Source organism: Capricornis sumatraensis, chromosome 10, assembly GCF_032405125.1.
Source record: "Capricornis sumatraensis isolate serow.1 chromosome 10, serow.2, whole genome shotgun sequence".
Classification (NCBI taxonomy): domain Eukaryota; kingdom Metazoa; phylum Chordata; class Mammalia; order Artiodactyla; family Bovidae; genus Capricornis; species Capricornis sumatraensis.
The window spans coordinates 105,174,675-105,202,220 of NC_091078.1; the positions used below are offsets into that span (position 1 = coordinate 105,174,675).

The 27,546-nt window shown below is 61.7% G+C and overlaps 1 protein-coding gene across 3 annotated transcripts in view; it reads left to right on the forward strand.

Moving 5' to 3' along the window:
- MGLL (monoglyceride lipase) overlaps positions 1–27,546 on the forward strand; it is a 92,294-nt gene that overhangs the window by 22,134 nt on the left and 42,614 nt on the right. For 2 of the 3 annotated variants that reach the window (XM_068981845.1, XM_068981844.1), the window contains exon 3: positions 12,899–13,005. The exons of the other annotated variant lie outside the window; for it this stretch is intronic. In XM_068981845.1, coding sequence (XP_068837946.1) covers positions 12,899–13,005 — 107 coding nt within the window. The remainder of the gene's footprint in view (positions 1–12,898; positions 13,006–27,546) is intronic. 3 annotated transcript variants of the gene reach the window in all.

Here is a 27,546-nt window from a genome sequence, read left to right on the forward strand (position 1 = left end):
TCTGTCCGCAGGGGACTCTGTGCTGTGTTGGTGAACACTGCCACACGCATCCACGTGGCTGAAGTCCCACAGCTCCAAAGCCAAAGAAACGACCCAGAAAGACCGTGAGGACGGGTCTGTTTGATATGAGTTCGGACGTACTCGGAACAGACTGGTGTTTATGCAGCACGCACGTGGCTAAGTGCCGAAGAGAAGGAACCAAGGTGCTCGCGGCAGTGAGGGCCGGGCACCCTGGGGCTGGAGGCATGCGCTCCCGCCCAGAACTCCGTCTGCGTGCCCACCCTGCCGTGGCTGCCCACCCACCCAGGGCGGCCCACGGCGAGGGGCCGCACTGACCTCAGCATGCCCCGCGCTGAGGCTGGGGTCGGCGGAGGACCAGGCTGGGAGCTCTCGGGAGGCTCTCCTGGGCACACCTTGCTGTTCTCGTCCAGGCGTGTCCGACTCTTTGCGACCCCATGAACTGCAGCACGCCAGGCCTCCCTGTCCATCACCATCTCCCAGAGTTCACTCAAACTCACGTCCATTGAGTCAGTGATGCCATCCAACCACCTCATCCTCTGTCATCCCCTTCTCCTCCTGCCCTCAATCTTTCCCAGCATCAGGGTCTTTAAATGAGTCAACTGTTCACATGAGGTGGCCAAAGCATTGGAGTTTCAGCTTCAGCATCAGTCCTTCCAGTGAACACCCAGGGCTGGTCTCCTTGAGGGTGGACTGGTTGGATCTCCTTGCAGTCCAAGGGACTCTCAAGAGTCTTCTCCAACACCACAGTTCAAAAGCATCCATTCTTCGGCGCTCAGCTTTCTTTATGGTCCAACTCTCACGTCCATACATGACTACTGGAAAAACCACAGCCTTGACCAGACCGACCTTTGTCGGCAAAGTAATGTCTCTGCTTTTTAATCCACTGTCTAGGTTGGTCATAGCTGTTCTTCAAGGAGCAAGCGCCTTTTAATTTCATGGCTGCAATCACCATCTGCAATGATTTTGGAGCCCGGAAACTAAAGCCTGTCCCTGTTTCCGTTTTCCCTCCTACTTGCCAGGAAGCCAAGGACCTTCTTTCTGTACTGTTGTCCCTGTTACTTTGTTCTGCAAGCTGGCGCATTTCAGAATACCGGCGGCATTCACATAAATGCGATCCTAGGCGTGTGAGTAAGGAACGAAGACGGTCGCGGTGAAAAGGATGGTGCGGGTCTCATTCCTTCTGCCCCGGCTCTGCTCTCAGAGGGCTTCCGGCTCAGAGAATGGCCGTGTGCCGAGCCAGACCAGATCGAGGCTCGGGAGGCCGGGGGGCAGTCCCACTGTGGGCCGAGGCAGTCCTGTGCGCCAGGGACGCTTGTCTTTGCCTGCAGACATCACGGCCATGGGCTGGGGAAGAGCCTCGGCCCTGCTCCGAGGGGCTCAGTCTTCCTGGGGATGGCCACATGGGGTGGGGGCCAGCGGGGAGCCAGCCAGCAGAAGCCGGCAGAGACCCAGGAGTGCAGTGCACCGGCCGGTCCGGCCCCCTCTGCTTGCGGCTGCTTGCTGCTGAACTGCCTTTGCGCGTTGTATAGAAACACACCTTCGCTGTGGCCTGTGGTTTCCTTGTGGACGGCTTGCATCATCCCTGCGCAGGGAGGCCTGTGCTGCGTGGGGCTCAGGGCTGGTAGACCAGGCGTCCCGTGACACCTCCCTGCCGGGGCCCCATGGGCCTCTGTGTGTGGCCACCTTGAGGGCTGTGTGACAGCTTCCCTTTGGTGGCCCAGGAGTCAAGGAGGCCTGTGCTCAGACTGGAGCTGCCATGTCCCTGCCACGTCCACGTCCCCCACCTGCTGGACGCCCAGAGGGCGTGAGGCCACGCACGGTTTCTCCTTAAAGCTCGCTGGTGAAGGGCCAGCTGTGGTCCCGAGTGCCTGAGCCTCGATGCCCCACATGCAGGTGACCTTGTCCTGGGGCGGGGGGTGGAGCTGGGGGTGGAAGCGGGTCAGAACCAGCCTCTTCTAGCCTGCCGCCCAGCGTGGACACAGTGTGAGCCCGCAGTGTGGGGCTGGGAAGGCTCAGGCCTCCTGGGCTGGCGGCGTCTGCTCTGCGTGCAGCAGGCGTGTCCCCTGCGCCGTTTCTGGGGCGCCTCCCGGTGCGGGGGTTCTGCTTGGGTGTTCCGTCCGCCCACCCACAGCAGCTCCGAAGTAGGCGGTGCTGGCTTGCTCCTACCATGGGAAACTCTTCCTGGAAAGAGGTCAGTGAAGAAGGACCTCAGATGAAACATTAGGTGTGGTTACAGTTATAAAGTGTGATTACAGTTGTAAGCTGTCGTTATAAGTTCATAATTAAAGTATAAGTAATGACAAACTGAATTTAATGTCTATGGAGAGAGAAAGCATGGAAGGAAATACCGTGTCCCTGACGTAGCCCTGGGTGGAGGGATTCACGTGGGTTTTATTTTTCCTGATGCCTGCTGTGTTTTCCCGAATGAGCCGTGTTCCTCTTTCAGACTCTCGTGGATGAGGTGTGGGCCTGAGTGCTTCCCGTGACATCCCTGAGGCAGTTGGTGGCCTGCTTTGTCACTTCGTAAATTCAGGAGCCTTAGCTACCGTCCCCCCAGGGGTCCTGGTGGCCCCGGGGGCAGTTCTGTCCCCACCGCTGTAGGATCCGGGCAGACCCTCAGTCACCTCTCAGTCCCTCAAACCAGACGCATCTGACCTTCAAAAGGACGAGCGCGAGGTGAAAATCGCCAGAAATTCAAGAGTTCTGTCAGCCCCGCCGAAGGACATGGTTCTGAGGACTCAAGAAAACATCTTATTAGGAGACAGTTTTGCTGCAAGAACTTTAGGAACTTTGCAATAACTTCAACAGGATTTCAGAAGACTTACCTATAGAATGTTCTGTAAAGTAAGAACAGGCCCTTACAAGGAGGGAAGGGTCCCTGAGATCCAGAGCTTTTCCAGCCTCGCGGCACAGTGCCGAGCCTAGCACACAGGCTCTCAAGGCGTGCCAATCTTTGAGGTTTTTAGACAGAATTATATTTGTGTTTGGCCTCCCTGGTGGCTCAGAGGGTAAAGAATCTGACTGCAATGCGGGAGACCTGGGTTCAATCCCTGTGTTGGGAAGATCCCCTGGAGGAGGGCACGGCAACCCGCTGCAGTGCTCTCACCTGCAGACTCCCATGGACAGAGGAGCCTGGAAGGCTACAGTCCACGGGGTCACAAAGAGTCGGACGGGACTGAGTGACCGACACTCCACTCACTCCGCGTTCGTGTCGTAACCTGCACTCACAGCCCTGGTTTTTCTGATACCTCAGTGCTGTTGGCTTGTGAAGTTAGCTCAGCGGACTTTTGAAACCGTCCACGTTGTGCAAGTCTGCCAGGCCAGGCCCTCCCCTTCCGGTGGACACACGGGTTGCAGGCGGAGACGCGTAGGGGCCGGGGCAGACCCCAGCCGAGGTGCAGGGTGGCCGTCGTCCTGCTCGGCACCTGCTTCCGCTCTGACTGCCTTACCTGTGTGGTGGGAGCGCCTGTGGTCACCCTGCTGGAGCCAGGGGGGTGAAAGTGCATTCCTGGCACAGGGTTGTGTGTGTAAAAACCCAGATACACAGACCATTCCTGGCACAGGGGGCCCTGGTTGCGTGTGTAAAAACCCAGATACACAGACCCGAAGGCGAGGCGGTGCCTGGGCTCATCCTTCCCAGCACACGCACCTTGGCGTGTTCTCAGCTGACTTGATCTGCCCAGTCCTGATGCAGGCTTCCCGGGGACAGAAAGCCACACGCCATGGGCCAAGCACTTGGAGAACACAGTCGCTTACTTCTCACGATGCCCCCATGAGGCCGGATGGGTCTTCCTCTTTTACCCCTGCCTACCTGAATGGCACCCCACTCCAGTACTCTTGCCTGGAAAATCCCATGGATGAAAGAGCCTGGTGGGCTGCAGTCCATGGGGTCGCTAAGAGTCCGGCACGACTGAGCGACTTCACTTTCACTTTTCACTTTCATGCATTGGAGAAGGAAATGGCAACCCACTCCAGTGTTCTTGCCTGGAGAATCCCAGGGACTGGGGAGCCTGGTGGGCTGCCGTCTATGGGGTCACACAGAGTCGGACACGACTGAAGCGACTTAGCAGCAGTAGCACCTGAGTCCGGGAGTGACTTCCTCAGATGCCAGAGGTGGGGTCTGAGCCCAGGGAGAACCGACCTTTAAAGCACGCCCCTTTTTGGCGACTTTTTTTGCGCCCCTTTCCATCAAGTCTTAAGATGTTTGTGGGCCGTCGTGTGTTGTCAAGGTGAATGAATGGGTTGATTTCATTCAAGTGCCTTAAAGCCAGATCCACGGTTCTTGGTCTCCTTAGAGAGAGAGGCGTGGGCTTGGACCCACACGTGGCCCCGGGCACGATGCCTGAGAAAGGTCGGGGACCTTCCTCCCTCCCGTGGGGACGAAGCATCAGCGACAGGAGACGCTTGCAGAATTTCCGGGCAAGGGAGGCAGACGGTCCGGCCTCAGAGTTCACAGGTGGGATGAGTGGCCCCAGGGTGTCCGGCAGTCGGTGGCCAAGGAGCTTTCTGAGCAGGACGAGGCGCCCTCGCTCAGCAGACCAGAGTCTGTCCGCATCTGCCAGCCGGGGCAGCTTGGGGATGGGGGCTCGGACGTGGCCGCCTGCCGCTGTGTGGGGTGATCGGCGTGGACGTGAGCCGTGGCGTCACGGGGGCGCTGCAGGGTGTGAACCAGGCAGGCGGGCCAGGCGGCTGTGTGTGGGGATGACCCTGGAACGGATCTGCCCTTGTAGATGCCGCGCGAGCAGGCTCCTGACGAGGGCCGCAGAGCATGGGGCGTGGGGGAGCCCAGGGGTCTCCGCTCGGCCGTCCCCTGTTTCGGGGCGCCTCTCAGCTTCGGGTGGGGACGTGCGCCTCGCTGAGAGGAGGCGGGAGAGGGCCTCCGGGGGCCCGGCAGCCACGCCCTCAGCGGGCAGTCTGGGGGAGCCGGCCACGCTGTGCAGCGGTGAAGGGAAGAGCGGGCAGCCGCGAGCGCCAGGGCCTCACCCGGCTGGGTCCTAGAGGAGCAGGAGGCTGTGTCCTCGACCTCACGGGGGCCCCCAGGGCAGGTGGGCAGTGGGACCTGGAGCGGGAGGAGGTGGCCAGGCTCCAAGAGCCGGGTCGTGCAGGAAGGGGGCGGGCCGGCCAGGCGTCCCCTGGGGGTGGCCCTCCCTGCTAGGGACGTGGGACAGCACCCCGGGCCGTTCATGGGACCGCCCCTGCCCCCCCGGCTGACTGCATTGGAGAGCCTGGTGACCACTGCAGGACAGAGGTGCTTGGGCGGAGATTTCGGGGTCGTGGACTCAGAGCCGACCTCTGCGGGGGACCTCAGGCTCCAGCTACTGCCCGGAGGGCCTCCGGGACGCTGCCTGACTGCCCCCCGGGGCATGGCCAGGTGGGGTGTCTCCCCCTTACCACGTGGCCCCACATGGCCCGGAGCGCAGGGCTCACGACCTTGAGCTGCTCCGGGCGACCCCCAGGAGCGCGGGTTGCACACTCTGGGCCCACGCTGGCCATGCCCACCTCCGGGCCTCTGTGAGCGCCGGCACGGTTGGGCCGGGATCTGGGCCACAGCGAGTTCCAGCTGCCAGCATTGACTGTTACGTAACGGCTCACTGCCCCCAGCGTCCCTCTGGGTTATTTTCCATAAATTCTCTCAATCAGGCCTCACGAGGCCCAGGAGATGGGCAGTTATCGGTCTGTTTTACAAATGAGAGGTCTATTTCGAGCTCCCTCTGAGATTTTTAGACCCCTCACCAGCTCTCTTCTATTCCCGTCCCGTCGCACGCTGCTGGTGCCTCGGGAGCCCCGCCAGGGAGGGACGTGCCAGTCCCCGGCTCTGGGAGGTGGCCAGGCACTGGGTTTGTGTCCTGCCGGGCCCTGCGCGCTCCGCTTTCCTTACTGGAGGGCCCCAGCCACCCTCGCGGTCCCACTTTCAGGTCTGATGACAGACGGAGAGGGAGGGCGTGGATTTTTTTAAGTCAGGCAATTCCGCAAGTTAGGAGCGGGGTGGATGCAGATGATGCTGTGACCAGCTGGTTTCCTTGGGGGAGGCCCTGGAAATAAGCGAGCGCAGCTCCCCAGGAGGCAGGCGGGCCCTGCCCCCCCCCCCCCCCGCACTGGAGGACCCTACAGGGGTCGGTGGGGCTGGCGTCCGCGACAGCTGCCACCTTCTGGGTCAGCAGACACCCCCGCCCCGGGAGCTGCTCCTGGTGGCCCCTCCCACCAAACATGTCATCCTTGGTCTTCCTGACTTTTTCCTGATGACATGAGTGCTCAGATTTCCCCCGATGAGGCGGGGGTGGCCGGGAAAAGGAGAGCGGGAGGGGCTGGCGTTGGCTCCCTTGGCTGGGCCTCGCCGAGTGTCTCACGTCCGCCCCCTCGTTCTCCCGACGGCCGCGTGCCTCCCCCGCGGGTGTGCAGACGGAGGTGGGAGCAGGTCCCGGCTGAGGCCAGAGGCCTGCCGGTGATGTGGGGGTAGACGCCCTGCCCCCCAGCCCTGGTCTGTGTCTCAGAAGCAGGCGGACCACCCTTCCAGGGGTCCCTGGGCAGTGTGGGCCCAGGAGGGGCTCACCGTCCAGTGCGTGACGGTCAGCAGAGCAGGTGGCGGGGGCCGCAGGCCGCCCGCGACGGTTTGCATGTCAGTTCTCTCATTTCATCCCCAAACCCTGCCAAGGGGGCACAGTGGCCCATTTCACAGGTGGAGAAACCAAGGCCCACAGAGCTGCAGGAACCTGGCAGAGGCTGACACCCCTGTGCCACCGAAAAAGCAGGGCCTCCTGGGACAGGGACAGGCAAGACACACCTGTCTCCCTGTTTCCCTCGTGACGCCTCTGCATTCGGTGGTTTTAGGACTGTCCCCATTTTACAGGTGAGAAAGCCGAGACCCAGCGAGGTCTGTCCCTCAGAGCACGAATAAAGACTGAAGAGAATCAGCTTGTTGGGTGGAGGGCAGTCCTGCTCTGTCAGACCTGGGCGCAGAGGTGGCTTATGACTCTGAGTGTGCGTGTCGAGGGCGGCATATGCTTCCCCGGGAGCTGCCCCTCCTCCCCGGGGCTGCGTGCCAGGCCGGCCATCTGCTCTGGAGCCGGGCCTCCCCCTCCGACAGTCACCTTCTCCCGGAACAACCGGCTCCCAGCGGGCTGCAGCCGGAGAAGAAGCGTCAGGAAACGGACCTGCCAGCCCCTCCCGCAGACCGCTTGGTGGCTTGTCCGCGTGAACAGCCCTGCTGGGCTTTCTGCAGCCGCTCCTCCTGGGAGCATGCGGGCCAGGGAAGGAGGGGACGCCTGGCTCTCCTGGGCTCCGGGTGAGGGTCTGGCCACCGGGGCTCCTGGGCAGACCCTGTCCCCTGCCTCCGTGCTCTGTTACTGCAGCCGCTGGGGCTTCAGGAGGTCAGACCAGGTCACTGCCCGGCTGGCCCCTCCTCTGCGTGGACCACCCCCACTTCTCAGGACTGGCCCCCTTCTTCCTGGCCCAGGGTGGGCAGGGCCCCGCACAGGGTGGCTCTCCTCCCGGCTGCGCGAGTCTCCTCAGCCCGCCTCCCCGTCTGCTCCCTGCAATCCCGCCCCGTGGTCCCGCACCCTGTTCCCGGTGCCTCTCGTAACCCGCATTCTCTGCCGGGCCTGTCTCCCCCGTGGACGGCCGGCTCTGCGAGGGCAGGGCGGGGCTGGGTGTCCCTCTCCTGCCCCTCGCGTCGGCATTTCTGGATGCCCCCAGCGGAAGGACGGCCGTGCCCGTGCCCTGGGAGTGTCCAGCGGCCTTGCCCAGGTGTCGACCCTGGCGATGCCGACTCTGCTGCGTTGCCCCAGCCTCATCTCTGCTCTGCGTCCTCAGCTTCCCAGCTTCGCTGGTGTTTGCTTACCAGCCCTCTTGGGTGCTGTTCCCAGAGCCGAAATGGTGTCTCATGAAACCCTAGGCCAGCAGGGCTGCGGGCTGGCAGCAGGGAGGGGGGAATGTTCCAGGGGGCTGGCGGTGTGCCCTTTTCCCAGAGGACACAGGGTACACATGCGGGCCGGGAATGGCTGACTGTGTGTGTGTCGGAGCAGGGTGGGGGCCTGGGAGCGCGGGGGGACGGCTGGGCCTCAGATGTGGTCCTCGGATGGACCGGCAAGCAGAGGCGCAGCAGGTGGGGAGACGGCAGGGGCTGCCCGCGGAGGGGGTGCCCTGACGGGCGGGTGGGCGAAGAGGAGCCCCAGCCTGTGCGGAAGGTCTGAGCCTGGGGGCTGCGGTGGGTGGAGGGATCCAGGCACGGGGGTGGGGGGGCGGTCACACGGTTCGTCCTTCCCAGGCTGCTGCTGTGCGCTGGTGTCTAACTCAGCTGAGCACATCCTTGGAGACGAGACTCACGGACCCACGAAGCTTTTGCCCTGGAGGGACCTTCCGGTCAGGGGAGGAGGAGCTGATCGTGGGCGAGTCATTTTGATGGCAACGTGCACTGAAGACCCTATCCCCTAGGCAGTTAGAAGAAGCCTGAGACCCAGGGCACAGCCCAGCAGGGTCAGGAACGGGCGTCCGCGTGGCCTGCTCTCAGCAGCCGACTGTGTGCGTCCCTCCCTTGCGCCCTGTCCCTGGTGTCACGTTAATAACTTGAAATCTGCTATGTTGAGATCATTTACACCATGGAAATTGGCAGACAGTACAAATCGGGTCCATCCACCATGGTTATTAAATGCTTAGCAGCACGCCACCATCCGTGTACCTCACCGCTGAGAAGGGGAGCCCTCGGCTGAGGAGGGAGGGGATGAGGACGTGAGCACGGGGCGGCAGCAGCTTCGTTGTGACGCAACGGAAAGAGCAGAGGGCTCTGTGGCTCGGGCCCAGGAAACAGTAAATGTGGGCGCCCTTGGAGGAGCTGACGCATCACGGTGGGGGTTCAGGCAAGAGCTGGATCCCGGAGCCAAGGGCAGCCCCCCCCCCCCCCCAACGGCAGCAGCAGCTCGGATCCAGGCAAGGCCAGTGCAGGGCACGTGTCTGCAGAGAAGCCCGACCTGGGCCGGGGGGAGGTGGGCCTGCGGGTGCGTCCACCTGTGGGGAGAGGGCTGCAGAGCATGTGCTTCCCGCGGTGGACGGGCGCGTGGGCCTGCTTGTTTCTGAAAGGGTGGCGACAGCATGCGCCGGGAGCTTCCACGTCAGCCCAGCGGGGCCTGTGGCTTCCCCAGCACGTGCCCCTGGGCGTTGAGTGGCTCCACGTCTCTGAGCAGCACACAGAGACTTGGCTGCAAGTCTCCACGCCCAAAGGGCAGCCTTCCTGCCCCTGGGATCCCACACGACTTCCGAGCAGCATCGCTCCCGATGGAGGCACCTCTCCACCTTGGCTGCCCGGTGGGACCTCTGGGCCCTCTACGACCGTCAACCACCCGTTAGCCAGAGGTGCGTCCGGGGTGGGACGCCACCGGGCTCGGTGGAAAGCTCCTCGGGTGACTCCCAGGGTGGAGAGCCGCTGGATGTGTCCCTCCGGCCTAAGAGTGGTGTCTCCCACACCGCCGGCTTCGGGTGGGCTCTCTCAGCAGGCCATTCCAGGCAGCGATGCTGAGCGCCACTCCCGGGGACGTGAACTGAGCCCCTGAGGGGCTCGTGTGTCCCGTGGGCCCTGACCGCAGGAAGAGGCTGGCTGTCGCGTGACCCAGCTTGTCCACCGGCATTAACTGTGGGCTGAATTAATCCAGCCGCTGCCGCGCTCCCCAGGGACTGCAAAGTGCTCCATCTGCTCCTTCTGGGAGCACAGCCCCTGGTGCAGCTGGAGGTGACGGCTGTTCCGAGTTTCCGGCACACGCCAGGGGAGCTGAGACAGCCCCGCCCACAGACCCCAGGGGTCGGGGGGCAGGTAAATCGGCCCAGACCGATGTCTGATAAAGTGGGGGGGCTGGGCATTGTGTGCTGCGGTGAAGAGGGTGGAAAATGTCTCCCGTATTTTAGGAAAAGGGCGGGGAGGACAGATGACAAAGTCAAATGAGGTCAGCCCCGCTGCTTTGTGCGCTGCTCAGAGCATTCCATCCACACCCTGGCAGATGGGAGCTACAGAGAGAGCGCAGGAGCTGGCTCACCCGCCACACGCATACGCGCCGGTTGCTGCAGAGCGCCGCTAGGCTGGCACAGCCCTGGGTTCTGCTGGCAACATGATGGGCAAGGCTCCTGGCCTCTCGCGCTGACCTCAGAGGGGAGGAGAAAGACAGGAACCAACCCTGCAAGTGAACAGCAAAGCAGTGGCAAACTGTGGAGTGCGGCGAGGGCCCGGTGCAAACTGTGGAGTGCCTGGAGGGCCCGGTGCAAACTGTGGAGTGCCTGGAGGGCCCGGTGCAAACTGTGGTGTGCCTGGAGGGCCCGGTGCAAACTGTGGTGTGCCTGGAGGGCCCGGTGCAAACTGTGGTGTGCCTGGAGGGCCCGGTGCAAACTGTGAAGTGTGGCAAGGGCCCGGTGCAAACTGTGGTGTGCCTGGAGGGCCCGGTGCAAACTGTGGTGTGCCTGGAGGGCCCGGTGCAAACTGTGGTGTGCCTGGAGGGTCCGGTGCAAACTGTGGTGTGCCTGGAGGGCCCGGTGCAAACTGTGAAGTGTGGCGAGGGCCCGGTGCAAACTGTGGTGTGCCTGGAGGGCCCGGTGCAAACTGTGGTGTGCCTGGAGGGCCCGGTGCAAACTGTGGAGTGCCTGGAGGGCCCGGTGCAAACTGGAGTGCGGCGAGGGCCCGGTGCAAACTGTGGTGTGCCTGGAGGGCCCGGTGCAAACTGTGGTGTGCCTGGAGGGCCCGGTGCAAACTGTGAAGTGTGGCAAGGGCCCGGTGCAAACTGTGGTGTGCCTGGAGGGCCCGGTGCAAACTGTGGAGTGCGGCGAGGGCCCGGTGCAAACTGTGGAGTGCCTGGAGGGCCCGGTGCAAACTGTGGAGTGCGGCGAGGGCCCGGTGCAAACTGTGGTGTGCCTGGAGGGCCCGGTGCAAACTGTGAAGTGTGGCGAGGGCCCGGTGCAAACTGGTGTGCCTGGAGGGCCCGGTGCAAACTGTGAAGTGCGGCAAGGGCCCGGTGCAAACTGTGGAGTGCGGCGAGGGCCTGGTGCAAACTGTGGTGTGCCTGGAGGGCCCGGTGCAAACTGTGAAGTGTGGCGAGGGCCTGGTGCAAACTGGTGTGCCTGGAGGGCCCAGTGCAAACTGTGGTGTGCCTGGAGGGCCCGGTGCAAACTGTGGTGTGCGGTGAGGGCCCGGTGCAAACTGAAGTGTGGTGGGGGCCCAGAGCAGGTCAGAAAGGCCCAAGGGAAGGAGGCCAATGCGGGGAGGTCGGCCGTGAGACCCAAGCACGAGGAGCAGCCGGGGAGATCTGGGAGAGAGTGCTCCGGGGAGATGGGACCAACGGCCCTGAGCCGGATGAGCTGGTGCTGCTGAGGAGGCTGGAAGCCCCTCGTGAGATGGGTAGGGAGCAGGGAAGTGCCAGAGGTCTGGGGAGACAGACGGACAGGATGGCTTGTCCTCTAAGCCCCTGAGGCCCGCTGAGACCTGAGAGCCGCGGGAGGGGGATGCTCTGATCTGCATTTTACCAGCGGCTTCCCTGGTTTTCAGTCTGGGCTGTGAGGAAGGTTAACTTTGTAGGCTAACAAGGAGGATCTGAAATCCTGTGTGTGCGCTTAACGGAGGGACGGCACGTAGGAAACGCTCAGCAAGGCGGCAGCTGCCGTCCCCACCTCCTTCCCTCACCCCCCCTGCCCCTCCTGCTTCATCTCACCACTCCCCTCCCCCATGCCCCTCCCCCTGGCCCCTCCTCCCTTCCCACTCTCTCCATCCCCTCCTCCTCCCTTCCTACCTCCCCTCTCCTTTCCCACCGTCCCCCTCCCCCTTCTCCCCTCCTCCCCTCCCCCTCCTCCCCTCCCCCTCCTCCCCTCCTCCCCTCCCCCTCCTCCCCTCCCCCCTCCTCCCCTCCCCCTTCTCTCCTCCTCTCCTCCCCCTCCTCCCCTCCCCCTCCTCCCCTCCCCCTTCTCTCCTCCTCCCCTCCCCCTCCTCCCCTCCCCCTCCTCCCCTTCTCCCCTCCCCCTTCTCCCCTCCCCCTCCTCCCCTCCCCCTTCTCTCCTCCTCCCTTCCCCTTCTCCCCCCTTCTCCCCTCCCCTTCTCCCCCCTTCTCCCCTCCCCCTTCTCCCCTCCCCCTCCCCTTCTCTCTCTGGCTCCTGGCAGTCCGTGCCTCGCCTCCAGGGGAGTCTAGTTGCACAGTCCAGCATCTGAACGCCCTCCTGTAACCCCCTCCCCACACTGGGTGACTCGGGCCCCGCCTGTGTCCCCGGATGGGCTCACCACGCCGCAGGCTTTCGGGGGGACTGGGTGCCCAGCCAGGCTCTGCCGCCAGTCCTGTGGCTTCCTCTGCGCAGGTTTGGGTGCAGGCTACCCCGTTTATCTCAGAGCCTCACACCTTCCTCCGTCCTTCATTCACTCGAGCCCCGTTTGCAGCATGCCCAGCACAGCTCGGAACTGTGCCAGGCGCAGAGAAGCAGAGACTCCGTGTGTCCTCAGCGAGGCTGCGGGGGTGGGGAGGATGTGCACGTGCGGAATGAAGCAAGGCGCATGACCCTGGGTGGGGGGGGTGTATCTGCGTACAAGTGAGAGGCCGCCCCGTGTCCCCACAGCTCAGCCAGCGCGGGCCGGGAGCTGTGGCTTCAGGGCCCAAATGGCAGCCTTAGGCCTGGCCCCCAGCCCCCCTGCCCCCGCCCCCTCTACGCGGCTCTCCTCTCTGGGGTCACCTGCCCTCTAGGGCTGGCTCGCCTGGGCCCGGAGGCCCAGCTGGGGTCTCCTGGCCACTCACTACGGCCCTGACCACGGTGCCCCGCTTGCCTCCAACCCAGGCGGCGCCCTCAGCGGCGCTGCCAGCCAGGAGCCTGGGACCCCGCCGCGGCCTCCGTGCATCAGCCTCCCTAACGGCCGTCTCTCGTCCCGCAGGGCGCTGGTGTTCGTGTCCCACGGGGCCGGCGAGCACTGCGGCCGCTACGAGGAGCTGGCGCAGATGCTGGTGGGGCTGGGCCTGCTGGTCTTCGCCCACGACCACGGTGAGTACCGGCCCACTCCGGGCCCCCCGTCCGCCTTGCCCCACCCTGCTCCCTCCCCGGGCACGCCGCTCTGCTTCCCGTCCTGACACCGGCGAAAGGCGTTCTCCGTGGGCTGCTTCTAAGTGAAAAACAGTTCTGTAAGCAAAAAAGAGTGTCTGGCCCACAGTTTCTATTACGGCTGGGACTGAATGCAGGCTGATTGGAAGGCTCCACTGAAAACCCCCGGAGTCGGGATCCGTTTGTACGCGAGCTCGTCCCAGGCCACGTCACCCTCTCTCACGTCCATTAAGCGCCCTCCGTGAAAAACCGGCCCTGGTTTCCCCTCGAGGGACTGCGGACGATGCTGACTCAGTGCAAGCTGGTTCACAGCCTGCAGAGACCTCCAGGTGTGTCCAGGGCACTTCAGACCAGGGCGACAGTCAGGGTCTCGAGGGCCGTGCGGGCCTGAGAAACCCCCCGACACGGGGCTCATTCACACGCACACCTGTGCACGCACACGTCCGCAGGCCAAGTCTTTAGTTCTTCCTCAGTAATGAAATCCACAGTAGCCACCAAAGCGCAGCGTCTGGTGCCTGAGTCTGCGGCTCTTTCACTGGTCGGGCGGTGTTCTCCGTGTCTGGGACAGCCCCCAGCCGAGATCTTTCTCTGCCTGAAAGTGTGAAGCTGGAAGAGCTCTCGTGACAGAACGTGGTGATTTCTGCGCTGCTGCAAGGCGGAAATCCGTCACTGTCGCCCAGATGCAGAAACCGTGCTTGTGTTCCGTCCGGCATGGAAATAATGTGCTGCAGACCGGGTGGGGGGCAGTGCCGGGCCTGGCGGGTCCTGGTGCCCGGGGAAGCTTTGGGCGCTCTGTGTGTAGGAACTGCAGCTGGGCTTGTGGTCCAGTCATGTCTGGCTCTTTGCGACCCCATGGACCACAGCACGCCAGGCTTCCCTGTTCTTTGCCATCTCCTGGAACTTGCTCAAACTTATGTCCATCGAGTCGGTGATGCCATCCAACCATCTCATCCTCTGTCGTCCCCTTCGCCTCCTGCCTTCAATCTTTCCCAGCATCGCGGTCTTTTCCAGTGAGTCAGCTCTTCCCGTCAGGTGGCCAAAGTATTGGAGTTTCAGCTTCAGCATCAGTCCTTTCAGTGACTACTCAGGACCAGTTTCCTTTAGGATGGACTGGTTGGCTCTCCTTTTGGGTTGCGGTGCTGGAGAAGACCCTTGAGAGTCCCTTGGACTGCGACTTGGTTGCCAAGAGCCCTTTTCCAGCCAGATACACGCAAGGGCCCTGGTCCTTTTAACTGAGAATATTGACCGAGGCCTTGCTCACTGTGGGCTTCACGTTCCCTCGTGCTCTGCAGACATTCCCAGCGATCTTGGTGAGCCCATCTGAGAGGTAACATTGGAGGATTAGCCTGAGTTTCACAGCGGGATGCCGCACTGCCATGATTTGCTCTGGTGCTTCCCACATTGTTAGGCCCCTGGTGGGGGTGACTTACTTTCTGTCACATTTGTCTCCGGTAACATTTGTTACAAGGAGCTGAACAACACGGGGGCGTTCTGAAAGCAAAGAGTATTTGTATCAGACAAACACGAGACAGCTCCAGCGGAATTCCGAGATAATCTGGTTTTGTCCTGGCATCAACCACCCTCTTGTCAGCTGCCCCTGGCCAGATCTGTGGGGGCGGGTAACTCTGTCATGCCGTGTTTGTGTGTGTGATCGTGGAACATTGAAAAACAATTGGAAGAGATTTTTTTAAGAGTAAAGAGAGAAAAGAAACAACCCCCACTTTGAAGCTGAGGCCTGACTCTCGCTGACTTCCAAATATAGCTTGACCACGGAGGCTGGCGCTCACCTTGCTTGACTGATTGAGCGGTTTCTTGCGGTGACTCACGGGCCGTCTTGCTGGGGTCCAGCCCCGGTGGATCCAGGGAATTCAAAGGGTGGACGGCGTTGGCGAGGAAAGACTAATTTGTTTGTTTATTGATATAAGATTAGATTAAGAAACAGCAGTGTAGTAGGAAAATCAAGTGGAGGAAGTTCAGGGCTGAATAGCTTGGTTTACGCGGAAGACCAATACAATTCCGGACCAGGAACTTGCACCATCTACGGTGGGCCACCGGCGCCCGCTTGAATATCTAAGGGTGCTGCGGGTCTTAACAGCCAGGGCAAGTAAGTAGGCGCAGCGAGCCTCCGAGCCCCAGATGGGAATTCAGCCTGAAATTAAAGTAAAGAGGAGAGGGAGGGAAAGGGAGAAAAGGAGAGAGAGAGACACGGGGGAACCAGTCCAGTGACTGGCTCCAGCCCCTATTGTTCAGAAGGCCTTTTATACTTTTGATAAAACATGGAGATCAGTGGGTAACACAAAGTTATGCAGCGTTAGCAGCCCAGACTCTTATCAAAACCAGGCTTTCTCTCTGCATACCTAATTGTATACGCAAGTCTTAGGTAATTTACATCAGCTTCCAGCCAAAAGGGCCAATTACCATTTGACAGCCTTTTTTCTGATAAGGGTTTGTCAACCAGAAGACTTATTTGTGTTGATCTTCCCAAGGTCTGGTGCCACTCTCAGAAAGCACTAAATAAAGTTACATTCTTACACAGCAAAGATACAGCAACTTATAGCAAGTGAAAGGAGTACAGTGATTTGTAACAAAAGAAAAGTAATTAACTCAAAAGTCTAGTGTTGCTAACATCAAAACTACTATATATCTTTTTCCATATCCCGTTTACATTGATTAACATCCTCCCAGGTGCCTAAAAGGTAAAGAATATGGAGGCCTGGCGGCAATCATTGAGTCAACAGTGAAAACCTGTCGCCAATATGATTTTTAACTCTTTAGAAAAGGCTCTGTATCTTTAAGACGCTTTTAAGCTTTGTGCCTCTCGCGGTTGGGGGCTGTAAGCAATTCACAAGCTGTAAGAAGTCCGGGGAACCTGTTAGGCAAGCTAGAGAGCTATCAGAGGGGTTTAACTGAAACATCCCTTTCAAATGCAGAAGACTAAAGCCCTGAATTGACTTTTTCCAGAGAATATCAGAAGAGTGGAAAAGCAGGCAGATTCTTATTTTTGGGGGGTGGATGCTCAGGAAATTCCAGGGGGAAAACCTGAGGTCCGATTAGCCTTGCCATCAGAGCTCTGCCGCATGACCTTATCACGGGTGGAATTCCTCACGCTGGCTCCCAGCACCGTCTCTCTGGCAAGTACCTGGTGGAGGTACTTTTACTCAAGACGTGAGCTGCGTGACCGTCCTCATCTGGCGCTGAGGGTGGCCAAGGCTCCCTTCATGGGAGAAGCGGGTGCAGGGGGTCCTGTGCAGGCTGGGGAAGCAGCTGCTGGTGGTTGGCGCTCGGAGCCCCCATATTTCTCATGGAGAGGCGGGGCTGAGGGTCCTGTGCAGGCTGGGGAAGCAGCTGCTGGTGGTTAGCACCTGGAGCCCCCATATTTCTCATGGAGAGGCGGGGCTGAGGGTCCTGTGCAGGCTGGGGAAGCAGCTGCTGGTGGTTAGCACCTGGAGCCCCCATATTTCTCATGGAGAGGTGGGGCTGAGGGTCCTGTGCAGGCTGGGGAAGCAGCTGCTGGTGGTTAGCACCCGGAGCCCCCATATTTCTCATGGAGGAGTGGGTGCAGGGGTCCTGTGCAGGCTGGGGAAGCAGCTGCTGGTGGTTAGCACCTGGAGCCCCCATATTTCTCATGGAGAGGCGGGGCTGAGGGTCCTGTGCAGGCTGGGGAAGCAGCTGCTGGTGGTTAGCGCCCGGAGCCCCCATATTTCTCATGGAGGAGTGGGTGCAGGGGTCCTGTGCAGGCTGGGGAAGCAGCTGCTGGTGGTTAGCACCTGGAGCCCCATATTTCTCATGGAGAGGTGGGGCTGAGGGTCCTGTGCAGGCTGGGGAAGCAGCTGCTGGTGGTTAGCGCCCGGAGCCCCCATATTTCTCATGGAGAGGCGGGGCTGAGGGTCCTGTGCAGGCTGGGGAAGCAGCTGCTGGTGGTTAGCGCCCGGAGCCCCCATTTTCTCATGGAGGAGTGGGTGCAGGGGTCCTGTGCAGGCTGGGGAAGCAGCTGCTGGTGGTTAGCACCTGGAGCCCCCATATTTCTCATGGAGAGGCGGGGCTGAGGGTCCTGTGCAGGCTGGGGAAGCAGCTGCTGGTGGTTAGCACCTGGAGCCCCATATTTCTCATGGAGAGGCGGGGCTGGGGTCCTGTGCAGACTGGGGAAGCAGCTGCTGGTGGTTAGTGCCCGGAGCCCCCATATTTCTCATGGAGAGGCGGGGCTGGGGTCCTGTGCAGGCTGGGGAAGCAGCTGCTGGTGGTTAGCGCCCGGAGCCCCCATATTTCTCATGGAGAGGTGGGGCTGAGGGTCCTGTGCAGGCTGGGGAAGCAGCTGCTGGTGGTTAGCGCCCGGAGCCCCCATATTTCTCATGGAGGAGTGGGTGCAGGGGTCCTGTGCAGGCTGGGGAAGCAGCTGCTGGTGGTTAGCACCTGGAGCCCCCATATTTCTCATGGAGAGGCGGGGCTGAGGGTCCTGTGCAGGCTGGGGAAGCAGCTGCTGGTGGTTAGCACCTGGAGCCCCATATTTCTCATGGAGAGGCGGGGCTGGGGTCCTGTGCAGACTGGGGAAGCAGCTGCTGGTGGTTAGTGCCCGGAGCCCCCATATTACTTGTGGAGAGGCGGGGCTGGGGGTCCTGTGCAGGCTGGGGAAGCAGCTGCTGGTGGTTAGCGCCCGGAGCCCCCATATTTCTCATGGAGAGGCGGGGCTGAGGGTCCTGTGCAGGCTGGGGAAGCAGCTGCTGGTGGTTAGTGCCCGGAGCCCCCATATTTCTCATGGAGGAGTGGGTGCAGGGGTCCTGTGCAGGCTGGGGAAGCAGCTGCTGGTGGTTAGCACCTGGAGCCCCATATTTCTCATGGAGAGGCGGGGCTGGGGTCCTGTGCAGACTGGGGAAGCAGCTGCTGGTGGTTAGTGCCCGGAGCCCCCATATTACTTGTGGAGAGGCGGGGCTGGGGGTCCTGTGCAGGCTGGGGAAGCTGCTGCTGGTGGTTAGCGCCCGGAGCCCCCATATTTCTCATGGAGAGGCGGGGCTGAGGGTCCTGTGCAGGCTGGGGAAGCAGCTGCTGGTGGTTAGTGCCCGGAGCCCCCATATTTCTCATGGAGGAGTGGGTGCAGGGGTCCTGTGCAGGCTGGGGAAGCAGCTGCTGGTGGTTAGTGCCCGGAGCCCCCATATTTCTCATGGAGGAGTGGGTGCAGGGGTCCTGTGCAGGCTGGGGAAGCAGCTGCTGGTGGTTAGTGCCCGGAGCCCCCATATTTCTCATGGAGAGGCGGGGCTGGGGTCCTGTGCAGGCTGGGGAAGCAGCTGCTGGTGGTTAGCGCCCGGAGCCCCCATATTACTTGTGGAGAGGCGGGGCTGAGGGTCCTGTGCAGGCTGGGGAAGCAGCTGCTGGTGGTTAGCGCCCGGAGCCCCCATATTTCTCATGGAGAGGCGGGGCTGAGGGTCCTGTGCAGGCTGGGGAAGCAGCTGCTGGTGGTTAGCACCTGGAGCCCCCATATTTCTCATGGAGAGGCGGGGCTGAGGGTCCTGTGCAGGCTGGGGAAGCAGCTGCTGGTGGTTAGCGCCCGGAGCCCCCATATTTCTCATGGAGGAGTGGGTGCAGGGGTCCTGTGCAGGCTGGGGAAGCAGCTGCTGGTGGTTAGTGCCCGGAGCCCCCATATTTCTCATGGAGAGGCGGGGCTGAGGGTCCTGTGCAGGCTGGGGAAGCAGCTGCTGGTGGTTAGCACCTGGAGCCCCCATATTTCTCATGGAGAGGCGGGGCTGGGGTCCTGTGCAGGCTGGGGAAGCAGCTGCTGGTGGTTAGCGCCCGGAGCCCCCATATTACTTGTGGAGAGGCGGGGCTGAGGGTCCTGTGCAGACTGGGGAAGCAGCTGCTGGTGGTTAGCACCTGGAGCCCCATATTTCTCATGGAGAGGCGGGGCTGGGGTCCTGTGCAGGCTGGGGAAGCAGCTGCTGGTGGTTAGCACCTGGAGCCCCCATATTTCTCATGGAGAGGCGGGGCTGAGGGTCCTGTGCAGGCTGGGGAAGCAGCTGCTGGTGGTTAGCGCCCGGAGCCCCCATATTTCTCATGGAGAGGCGGGGCTGGGGTCCTGTGCAGGCTGGGGAAGCAGCTGCTGGTGGTTAGCGCCCGGAGCCCCCATATTTCTCATGGAGGAGTGGGTGCAGGGGTCCTGTGCAGGCTGGGGAAGCAGCTGCTGGTGGTTAGCACCTGGAGCCCCATATTTCTCATGGAGAGGCGGGGCTGAGGGTCCTGTGCAGGCTGGGGAAGCAGCTGCTGGTGGTTAGCGCCCGGAGCCCCCATATTTCTCATGGAGGAGTGGGTGCAGGGGTCCTGTGCAGGCTGGGGAAGCAGCTGCTGGTGGTTAGCGCCCGGAGCCCCCATATTACTTGTGGAGAGGCGGGGCTGGGGTCCTGTGCAGGCTGGGGAAGCAGCTGCTGGTGGTTAGCGCCCGGAGCCCCATATTTCTCATGGAGAGGCGGGGCTGGGGTCCTGTGCAGGCTGGGGAAGCAGCTGCTGGTGGTTAGCGCCCGGAGCCCGCATATTACTTGTGGAGAGGCGGGGCTGAGGGTCCTGTGCAGGCTGGGGAAGCAGCTGCTGGTGGTTAGCGCCCGGAGCCCCCATATTACTTGTGGAGAGGCGGGGCTGAGGGTCCTGTGCAGGCTGGGGAAGCAGCTGCTGGTGGTTAGCACCCGGAGCCCCCATATTTCTCATGGAGGAGTGGGTGCAGGGGTCCTGTGCAGGCTGGGGAAGCAGCTGCTGGTGGTTAGCGCCCGGAGCCCCATATTTCTCATGGAGAGGCGGGGCTGGGGTCCTGTGCAGGCTGGGGAAGCAGCTGCTGGTGGTTAGCGCCCGGAGCCCCCATATTACTTGTGGAGAGGCGGGGCTGGGGGTCCCAGGGGGGCTGGAGCCCAGGCCTCTGGTGCCTCCTTCCTCTCCATGCTGCTGACCCGTTCACACCAGGCTGACCCCTACGGAGAGGGGTTTCGTTCTTTTCTGCTTAGCTGTTACATATGAGCAGGCCTCCATGGGGGAGAGTGTCAGAGCAGTGATGTGGCCAGTTGGAGGGAGAGGGCCCAGGGCCTGGCGGACGCCACCTCCCTGTCTCTGGGGTCTGCAGTCGTTTGTCACCCCTCTGCCCCGGGGACCTGCCCCCCACCCCCCGACCTGAGGCAGACACACCTGTGTCCAGCCACCTGGACTGCGATCCCAGCCGTGGACCTCAGACGCCCAGCCATTCCCAGCCCGTTTCCTCATCTACCAAATGGGCAGGCGGTGTGCTGATGGAATGGGAATAGGTATGTCCGGGGGCAGCAGAGGGTGGTGCCCCCTCTCCACTCTGCCAGCTGCGAGGCCCCCTCCGGCCCCCTTGCAGAGCAGCACGTGCACTGGGCCGGGGACGTCGAGGCCAGAGGCAGCGGTGCTGGGTCCTTGGGTCCCCTTTCTGGCCGCAGCGGCTCCAGGGGAGATTGGCCGAAGGATAGACAATGCTTCTCAAAGCGAACAGACCTACCAAGGGTGGTTTCAAGGCTGGTTCCTGGGACATGATCCATAGAAACACGGCTTTCTACAAATCCTCTGCTGACTCGATTTTAGGTTAAATCTGGTTGCTTGCCTGAGCTCCGGGGTTTCCTTGTTCAGATGGAAGCCTGGGGACATTGGGGCCGGGTGGCCGGCTGCGTCTCCCCACACACCTGGTGGGCTGCGAACACAAGGTGCTCAGCTAGGTGGGCTGCGAACACAAGGTGCTCAGCTAGCGTCTTGCTTAACTGTTTTGTTTGACCTTAGACCTTTATAGGCGGCCTCATGGACACAGAGGACTTTGCCAGAAGTGAGAACTTCATTCCTGCCATTCATTAAGTGCCAGCTGCGTGCCAGGCTCTGGCTGGGGCCCTTCTCACGCTTTATCTCCAAGCCTCGTAACGCTTGAGTCCATCCCCCTGTTTCAGAGGTGAAGGTCTGAGGCCCTCCTTGTCCACAGGGCACACGTACCGGCGTCAGACCCCTGATCTTGGTAAATTCTTTCAAACGAGGGGTTGTTTTTCTCCCAGGACGAGCAGAGCCCGAGGTGGGTTCAGGACACCGCCGTGTCTGTCGGCCCGAGGCTGCGTGTGCAGCTCTGCTCAGCTGCTCTTAGCACGTGGCATTCATGCCCACGGGTACTGGCTCTGGCCTGCAGTCTCGCAGGAAGGCGATGCAGGAAGCGGTGGAGAGGCCGGACTGGGCTCCTGCCTGGAGAGCAGACCTGTCTTGGTGCTTCCGCCGAGTTCCAGCCACACTGTGTGCAGCGACCGGGGTGGGTGGGGGGGCATCCAGCTTGTTCGCTGTGTGTTTGCTGATCCCGACCAGACCGGGCTCTGTCAGCAGGAAGGACACAGCGTGGACCCTCCAGGCGCCTCTCCTCCTCTGCCTGCCACACCGCGGGCTCATCGTTTAACAGAGCTTTTCTCCACCGTCTCCACCTGTGTATTTTGTGAGCCGTGTTTAACTCACAGCGGCACCTCTCTGTCTCACCCGTCCCCCTCGGCTTTCCGAAGCTCCGGTGAGGAGGACGTTGCCAGGGTTATTGGTGCACCACGTTCTGATGCGGTGACCGTTTCAATCAGGTGGACGTTCCGGACCGTGCGTTAGCCCTGGGTCAGGTGCTGTCGAGGGGGAGCGCGTGGACACGGGCCCTACCCCTGTGCGCAGCCCCCGTCAGGGTTCTCACTATCCGCGGAGGAAGCTCTCCCTTCTGCCGACGGCAGCAAGCTCCCGGCGGGTGGAGCCGGTCGTCCCGCCCTTGGCCCCACAGCCTCCTCTTCGCTGAGCAGAGTGCGGAGGCATCACCAAGGTTTGTGGGATGAAAGGAGGAGTGTATGGCCCAGGGTAGATGAGACCAGAGTCGCTGTGAACGGCAGCAAACGCCCGCGTGCGAGTCTCCGTGTCCGCAGGGTGGGGAGGATCCCGCGGCAGGGCCAGGACTCCGGGCTCTGGCGGCCAAGGCTGGGGCGGAGGAGCCCCGAGGCCCGTAACTCAGGCGCCCAGGTGGGCTCGGCCTCTTGCAAGTACACAGCCTCCCAGCGCCAGGGGCTGGCGGGATGCTGGGTTTTGTGGGATGAGGAGGAGCTTGAGAGGAGAGGAAGGGAGTGGAGCCAGCACCAGTCACCAAGAGCTGTGGTTCTCATCGGGGTCCCCCAAAACACTGGGGAGTCGCTCCCAGGACCCCTCGTTCCGTGTGGCCGGGCGTGTCGGGACCCTTGAGACGCCCCCTGGGTGAGTCTGATGAGCAGCTGTGGTTTGAGAACCGCTGTTCCAGGCAGGGGAGCTTGTGTGAGTGAAACCCAGATACACGGGGGCACGGGCGCGTCCTTCTGCAGGGAGTCCCGGCCTGGACCCTGGAGTGTAGCTCAGGAGCGGAAGGGGAGCGAGACCCCAGCCTGCGATGCTCCGGGCTCCGAGATGAGACGCCGTGGACCTTGGAGCTCAGGAAGGGACCCTTAGCAGAGGGCGACCAGCCCGGGAGATGAGGTCCAGGGTTCGGCCGGTGGTGGGGGGTACTGGCGGGGGTGGGGGCTCCAGCGGGCAGAGGAGGTGGAAGGACGGGCTGGCAGTTTCCGTGCTGTTCCAAATACGGCGCCGAGAAACCCGCGCTCGCGTTCACGCCGGCCCCGGTCACCAGCTGCTCTCGGTGACTCACTGGAAACCCCTCGGAACAGGAGTGGGGGGCTGGGGGGCGGACGGCCCCCGATCCACCTGCTGCGGGCGGCAGGTGCCCTTCTGTCTCCGGGCCCTTCCCGTGGGCAGCACCCTGACTGCACCCCGTGCGTCCCGGATTCCACTGGCGGGGCGGGACCCGGGTTGCCCTGTCTTTAGTGACAAAGGAGAAAAGAACCATTTTTCACTGATCAGCAGTGAATTCATTATCTGCAGATATTTAGGGAAAGTGTTCAAGGCAGTTGGTCTGTTTCTTTTTAAAGAACTCAGCCAGGGGCGGGGGCGTCTCAGAAGAGGAAGTCCTGGGGGAGGTTCTGCCTGGCCCCCAGGGTGGGGCCCTGCCCAGGCAGAAGCCGCCTTTGGGAAATCCAGGGGGAAATTGGTGTGGGCATGGCCTCCAGGCGGGGGGAGTTCTGAGTCACGGTCACTCGCGGGGTCAGTTCTGAGCTTCTGGCAGTTGGCGTCATGCGCTTTGTTTGCAAAGTTTGACTCATCTGTTCTTTTTCTTGCCTTACTTAGTAAATGTGAAAGCGAGATTGATGCCTGAACAGTCGCGGGGCTCAGCCCCGGCGGACGGGCGAGCCCGCTGCGGCCTGTTGGGTGCGGGAGGGGGCCCAGCCGCCTCCACGTGGCGTCCAGGTCTTAGAGGTCCTTCCTGCTCCGTCCTCAGTCACGTCACACGTCCCTGACCTGCCAGCTCGGATGTCAAGTCTCTGCCATGAGTCTCTTTGTTCACTTGCCTTTTTCTTGCATAAAAACAAACTCTGTGAGTCTCTGTTTGAAGTGAAAGTCACTCAGTCGCGTCTGACTCTTTGTGACCCCATGAACTATACAGTCCTTGGAATTCTCCAGGCCGGCATAATGGAGTGGGTATCCTCTCCCTTCTCCAGGGGGTCTTCCTGACCCAGGGATCGAACCCAGGCCTCCCACATTGCAGGCAGACTCTTTACCAGCTGAGCCCCAAAGGAATCTGCTCATCAGTAAACTAGAGCCGATGGTGGTAATAACCGCAGTGAGGGTGCCCACGGCTGTGGGACGGATGGACAGAGGGCGGGTGCACGTCGCTGGCAGACGGTCCTGGGAGGCCGGTGGAAACGCAGACGCTGGCCAGCCCCCAGGTTTTCGGATTCAACTGGGCAGGTTCCAAGAAGGCACCCGGGTCACTGCTGGTGTTTCTTCTATAGAGTTTAATTGTTTTAATGTTTATTTACTTTCGTTGAAGGCTTCGTATTGCTGCGCCAGGTCTGCAGCGCGTGAGATCTTTAGTTGCGACCCGTGAACTCGTAGTTACGGCCTGTGGGATCTGGTTCCCGGAGCAGGGATCGACCCTGCATTGCGAGTGTGGGATCTTAGCCACTGGACCCCCAGGGAAGTTCCTAGGATTTACTCTAAATAAGGCACAGTGTCGACACTGTTAGCACTGGGCAGGGGCGCTGTATCTGTGCAGGAGGCAGATTGGGCATGTCCTATAGCAGATGGGGTCCGAAAACCTCCCGCGTGAGGTCTGTGCTGGGCTGTGGGCTCTGGAAAGGTCAGGGACCTCCTGCGGAGCCTCCGGGGTCCCCCGGGGCCTGGTGCAACTGTCCCTGGGGTAAAGGGGGCGGTCTTCACCCTGGGGGTTCATCATGGGGAGAAGCGTCAGAGGACACGACTGGAAACCTTGGGCGGGGCGCGCACCCTCCGAGAGCCTCCTGCGACTCACAGCATCTACCTGGAAGGAACGCGGGGCGGTAGCTGCCGGTCGCACGATGGATGCTCAGTGATCATCCACGCTGCGCCCCGCCCCGGAGACCCCAGCCCTCTTCACCCCGGACATGGCCTTCAGGAACGGAGCCTCCTGGTCCAGCCCCCAGACCAGCGGGCCAGTCTCCATCCTCGGCCGCAGGCGGCTCACCCTCCCCAATTTTCTTAGTCCAACTTCGTGTCACCCTCGACGGGTGTCTCTGTCACAGAGCAGCCTCTTTACCCGGGTCTGCAGGCTTCCCGTCATTGCCGTTCGGTCACTCAGTCGTGTCCGACACTGCGACCCCATGGACTGTAGCATACCCGGCCTCCCTGTCCGTCACCAGCTCCCAGAGTTTGCTCAGACTCATGTCCATCGAGTCGGTGATGCCATCTGACCATCTCATCCTCTGTCGCCCCATTCTGCTCCCGCCTTCAGTCTTTCCCAGCATCAGGGTCTTTTCCAATGAGTCAGCTCTTTGCATCAGGTGGCCAAAATATTGAAGCTTCAGCTTCAGCATCAGTCCTTCCAGTGAATGTTCACAACTGATTTCCTTTAGGATGGACTGGTTAGATCTCCTTGCAGTCCAAGGGACTCTCAAGAGTCTTCTCCAGCACCGCAGTTGGAAAGCATCAATCCTGTCTTTGTCCACTGCTGGTTGCATCTCTGAAGATACGTAGACAGCCCTCGCTGGGGAAGGCGCCCTCATCTACTCATGCGTAGAAGCAGGAGATGGACGCGGGTGGGGATGCAAGCTGGCGGCCTTTTTGAGGGTTAGAAGCAAGTTCCGGTCTGAGTCCTGAGCAGGGCTCCTTGGGAGGGGCTGTGACAGCTGCTTGGAATGCTCTGGAAGCCCAGTGTTTTCTCATCTCAGGGCGGGAGCCGCCTGATAACCTGCCACCCGGTTACCTTTCAAGAGGAATTTCCCCCGAGGGACTGAGAACCACCCCCGTGGCCGAGACTTTCTGATAAGGAGGAGACAGATCCCAGTCCTTGCCTCTGGAGGAAGCGGTTTCCGGGGTGTTCCGGTGAGTCACCTGCTGGAAGAGGAAAAAGTCGAGTTGCCTGCAGGTGATGCTGTGTTAGGAAAGAAGGGGGGTAATCCAGAAAGGAAGTTCTCAGCCCCCCGGATGCTCTGTGCACAGTCCAGGAACCTGGAAAACAGTTCGAGGACCTGATGGCAACACGTACATAACGGAAGTCATGTTTGACCTGGCGTCGGGAAGGCCGGCATTAAGGTCAACCTCGTTACAGCGCGCTTGGTCCCCGGGTCACCGTGTAAGTAGTTTGAGTTTTAAGGGCTGGGCTGGGCTCTTTGCTGCTGCCGCGTGTGGGTTTCCATAGTTGAGCAGGGGCTGCTCTCTAGCTGTGGTCTGCCAGCTTCTCATTTGGGGGCCTCTCTGGCACCCCACTCCAGTGCTCCTGCCTGGAAAATCCCATGGGCGGAGGAGCCTGGTGGGCTGCAGTCCGTGGGGTCACAGGAGCCGGACACGACTGAGCGACTTCACTTTCACTTTCACTTTCTGCTGAGGATCAGGGGCTTCCGCGGTTGTGGCCTGCAGGCTCCGGCGCCTGGCCTTAGTAGCTGTGGTTCACAGCCTTGGTTGCCCCGTGGCACGTGGGATCTTCCTGGACCAGGGATCGAACCCGTGTCCCCTGCCTTGGGAGGTGGTTTCTTAACCCCTGGACCACCAGGGAGGCCCCCCAGACGCCTTCTGCCTTGGAACAGGCTGCAGCTGGCTTGTTGTTCAGCCGCCCGGTCGTGTCTGCCATGCGCCTGGCTTTGGGTCACACTTACTCTGGGTTATTTTTTCCCATCTGCAAATACTGAGGCTTTTCCTGAAGACGTTCGAGCCGGGTGGATCGGCACGTGTCCCCAGCTAGTGTTTGTGACCCGGCAGATTCTTCCTGCGCACGTGAGAGCAGGACCCCGGCGCAGCCGGGGTGAGAGACGGGGCCTGGAGGGGATGCCCGGGCCCAGGCCCCAGCCCCCCGTCTCAGCAGCAGATGGTGTGGTGAGGGTCCCAGGCCCCCTTCCTCATGAGCTGGGGCTGCAGAGGGTGATGCCTGGTGCAGGGTGCCCGTGACTGCCACCCGCACTGAGAGCCCGCGGGGCCCAGGGCGGCCGGGCAGGAGTTCCTCCCCTGAAGGCTCGTGGCTGAAGCTGAAGGAGGGGTCGTAGCCACTGGGCTTTGGGTCCCCGACACAGCTGTCGCCGCAGTGGACCCATCTCCGCCTTCCGGGCGTGCAGGTGTGGGTTCAGGGTCTCACCTTGATCAGCAGGTTGGCACCAAGACCCCAGGTTCCCAGGACTGGGTCCCCCACACGTCCCCGCCCGCTGACCTTTTAGTAAATTGAAAGTAGAAATAGTTCTGGCTGCAGATGGCCGGGGGAAAGGAGCTGCTGAGAGAAATTTGCAAGCTCAGGGGGCCAGGTTGGCAGCATTGCTGCTTGTCCCCGGGGGTGGGCGAGGGGAGGCTGCACCACGTGCCCCACAGCGGGGGGAGGGAGCCTGGGGGAGGGGCATCGCCTCCACCTCTGAGATGCAGCCTTTCTGAAGTGCGAGCTCAAGCGGCATGTGACCGGCCGCCTGCCGCCAGGAGCTAAAAATAACTGGCTGTGATGCTTCCAGGGATGGGGCGGGAGGAGGAGAGGGGGGCAGCTGGCACCCCCCTGCACCCCAGGAAACGACCCCTGCTGGAGGCAGGAGGCCTCACGGGCCTCTGGGGCGATTCTTAACTGTGCATGTCACCAGCCTGCAATGATAAACGCCCAGCTGCACACACGCGCCCCTGCCCAGGGGGCTCTGTGGCCTTTGCTGGGTTTTGCTCTGCTCGTGGCTTCCACGGTTGGAAGAAGGGTCCCTGCCTCATCCCACAGCCAGCCGGGCAGGGCCTCCCTTAAATGCTGTCCCGTGAGTGGCGAGAGGGAGCAGTCCGAGGCCGCTGGGGACCTCGGGGGAGACTCAGGCCAAGAACAGCTCGTGATCAAGCCCCGGGGCCTCGCGCGACTGGGGCCTGCCTGGACATTCAAGGAGGAGGCCCGGCCTAGGAGGGCAGGCAAGTCCACACAGGAGAGCTGGGCTCCCAGAG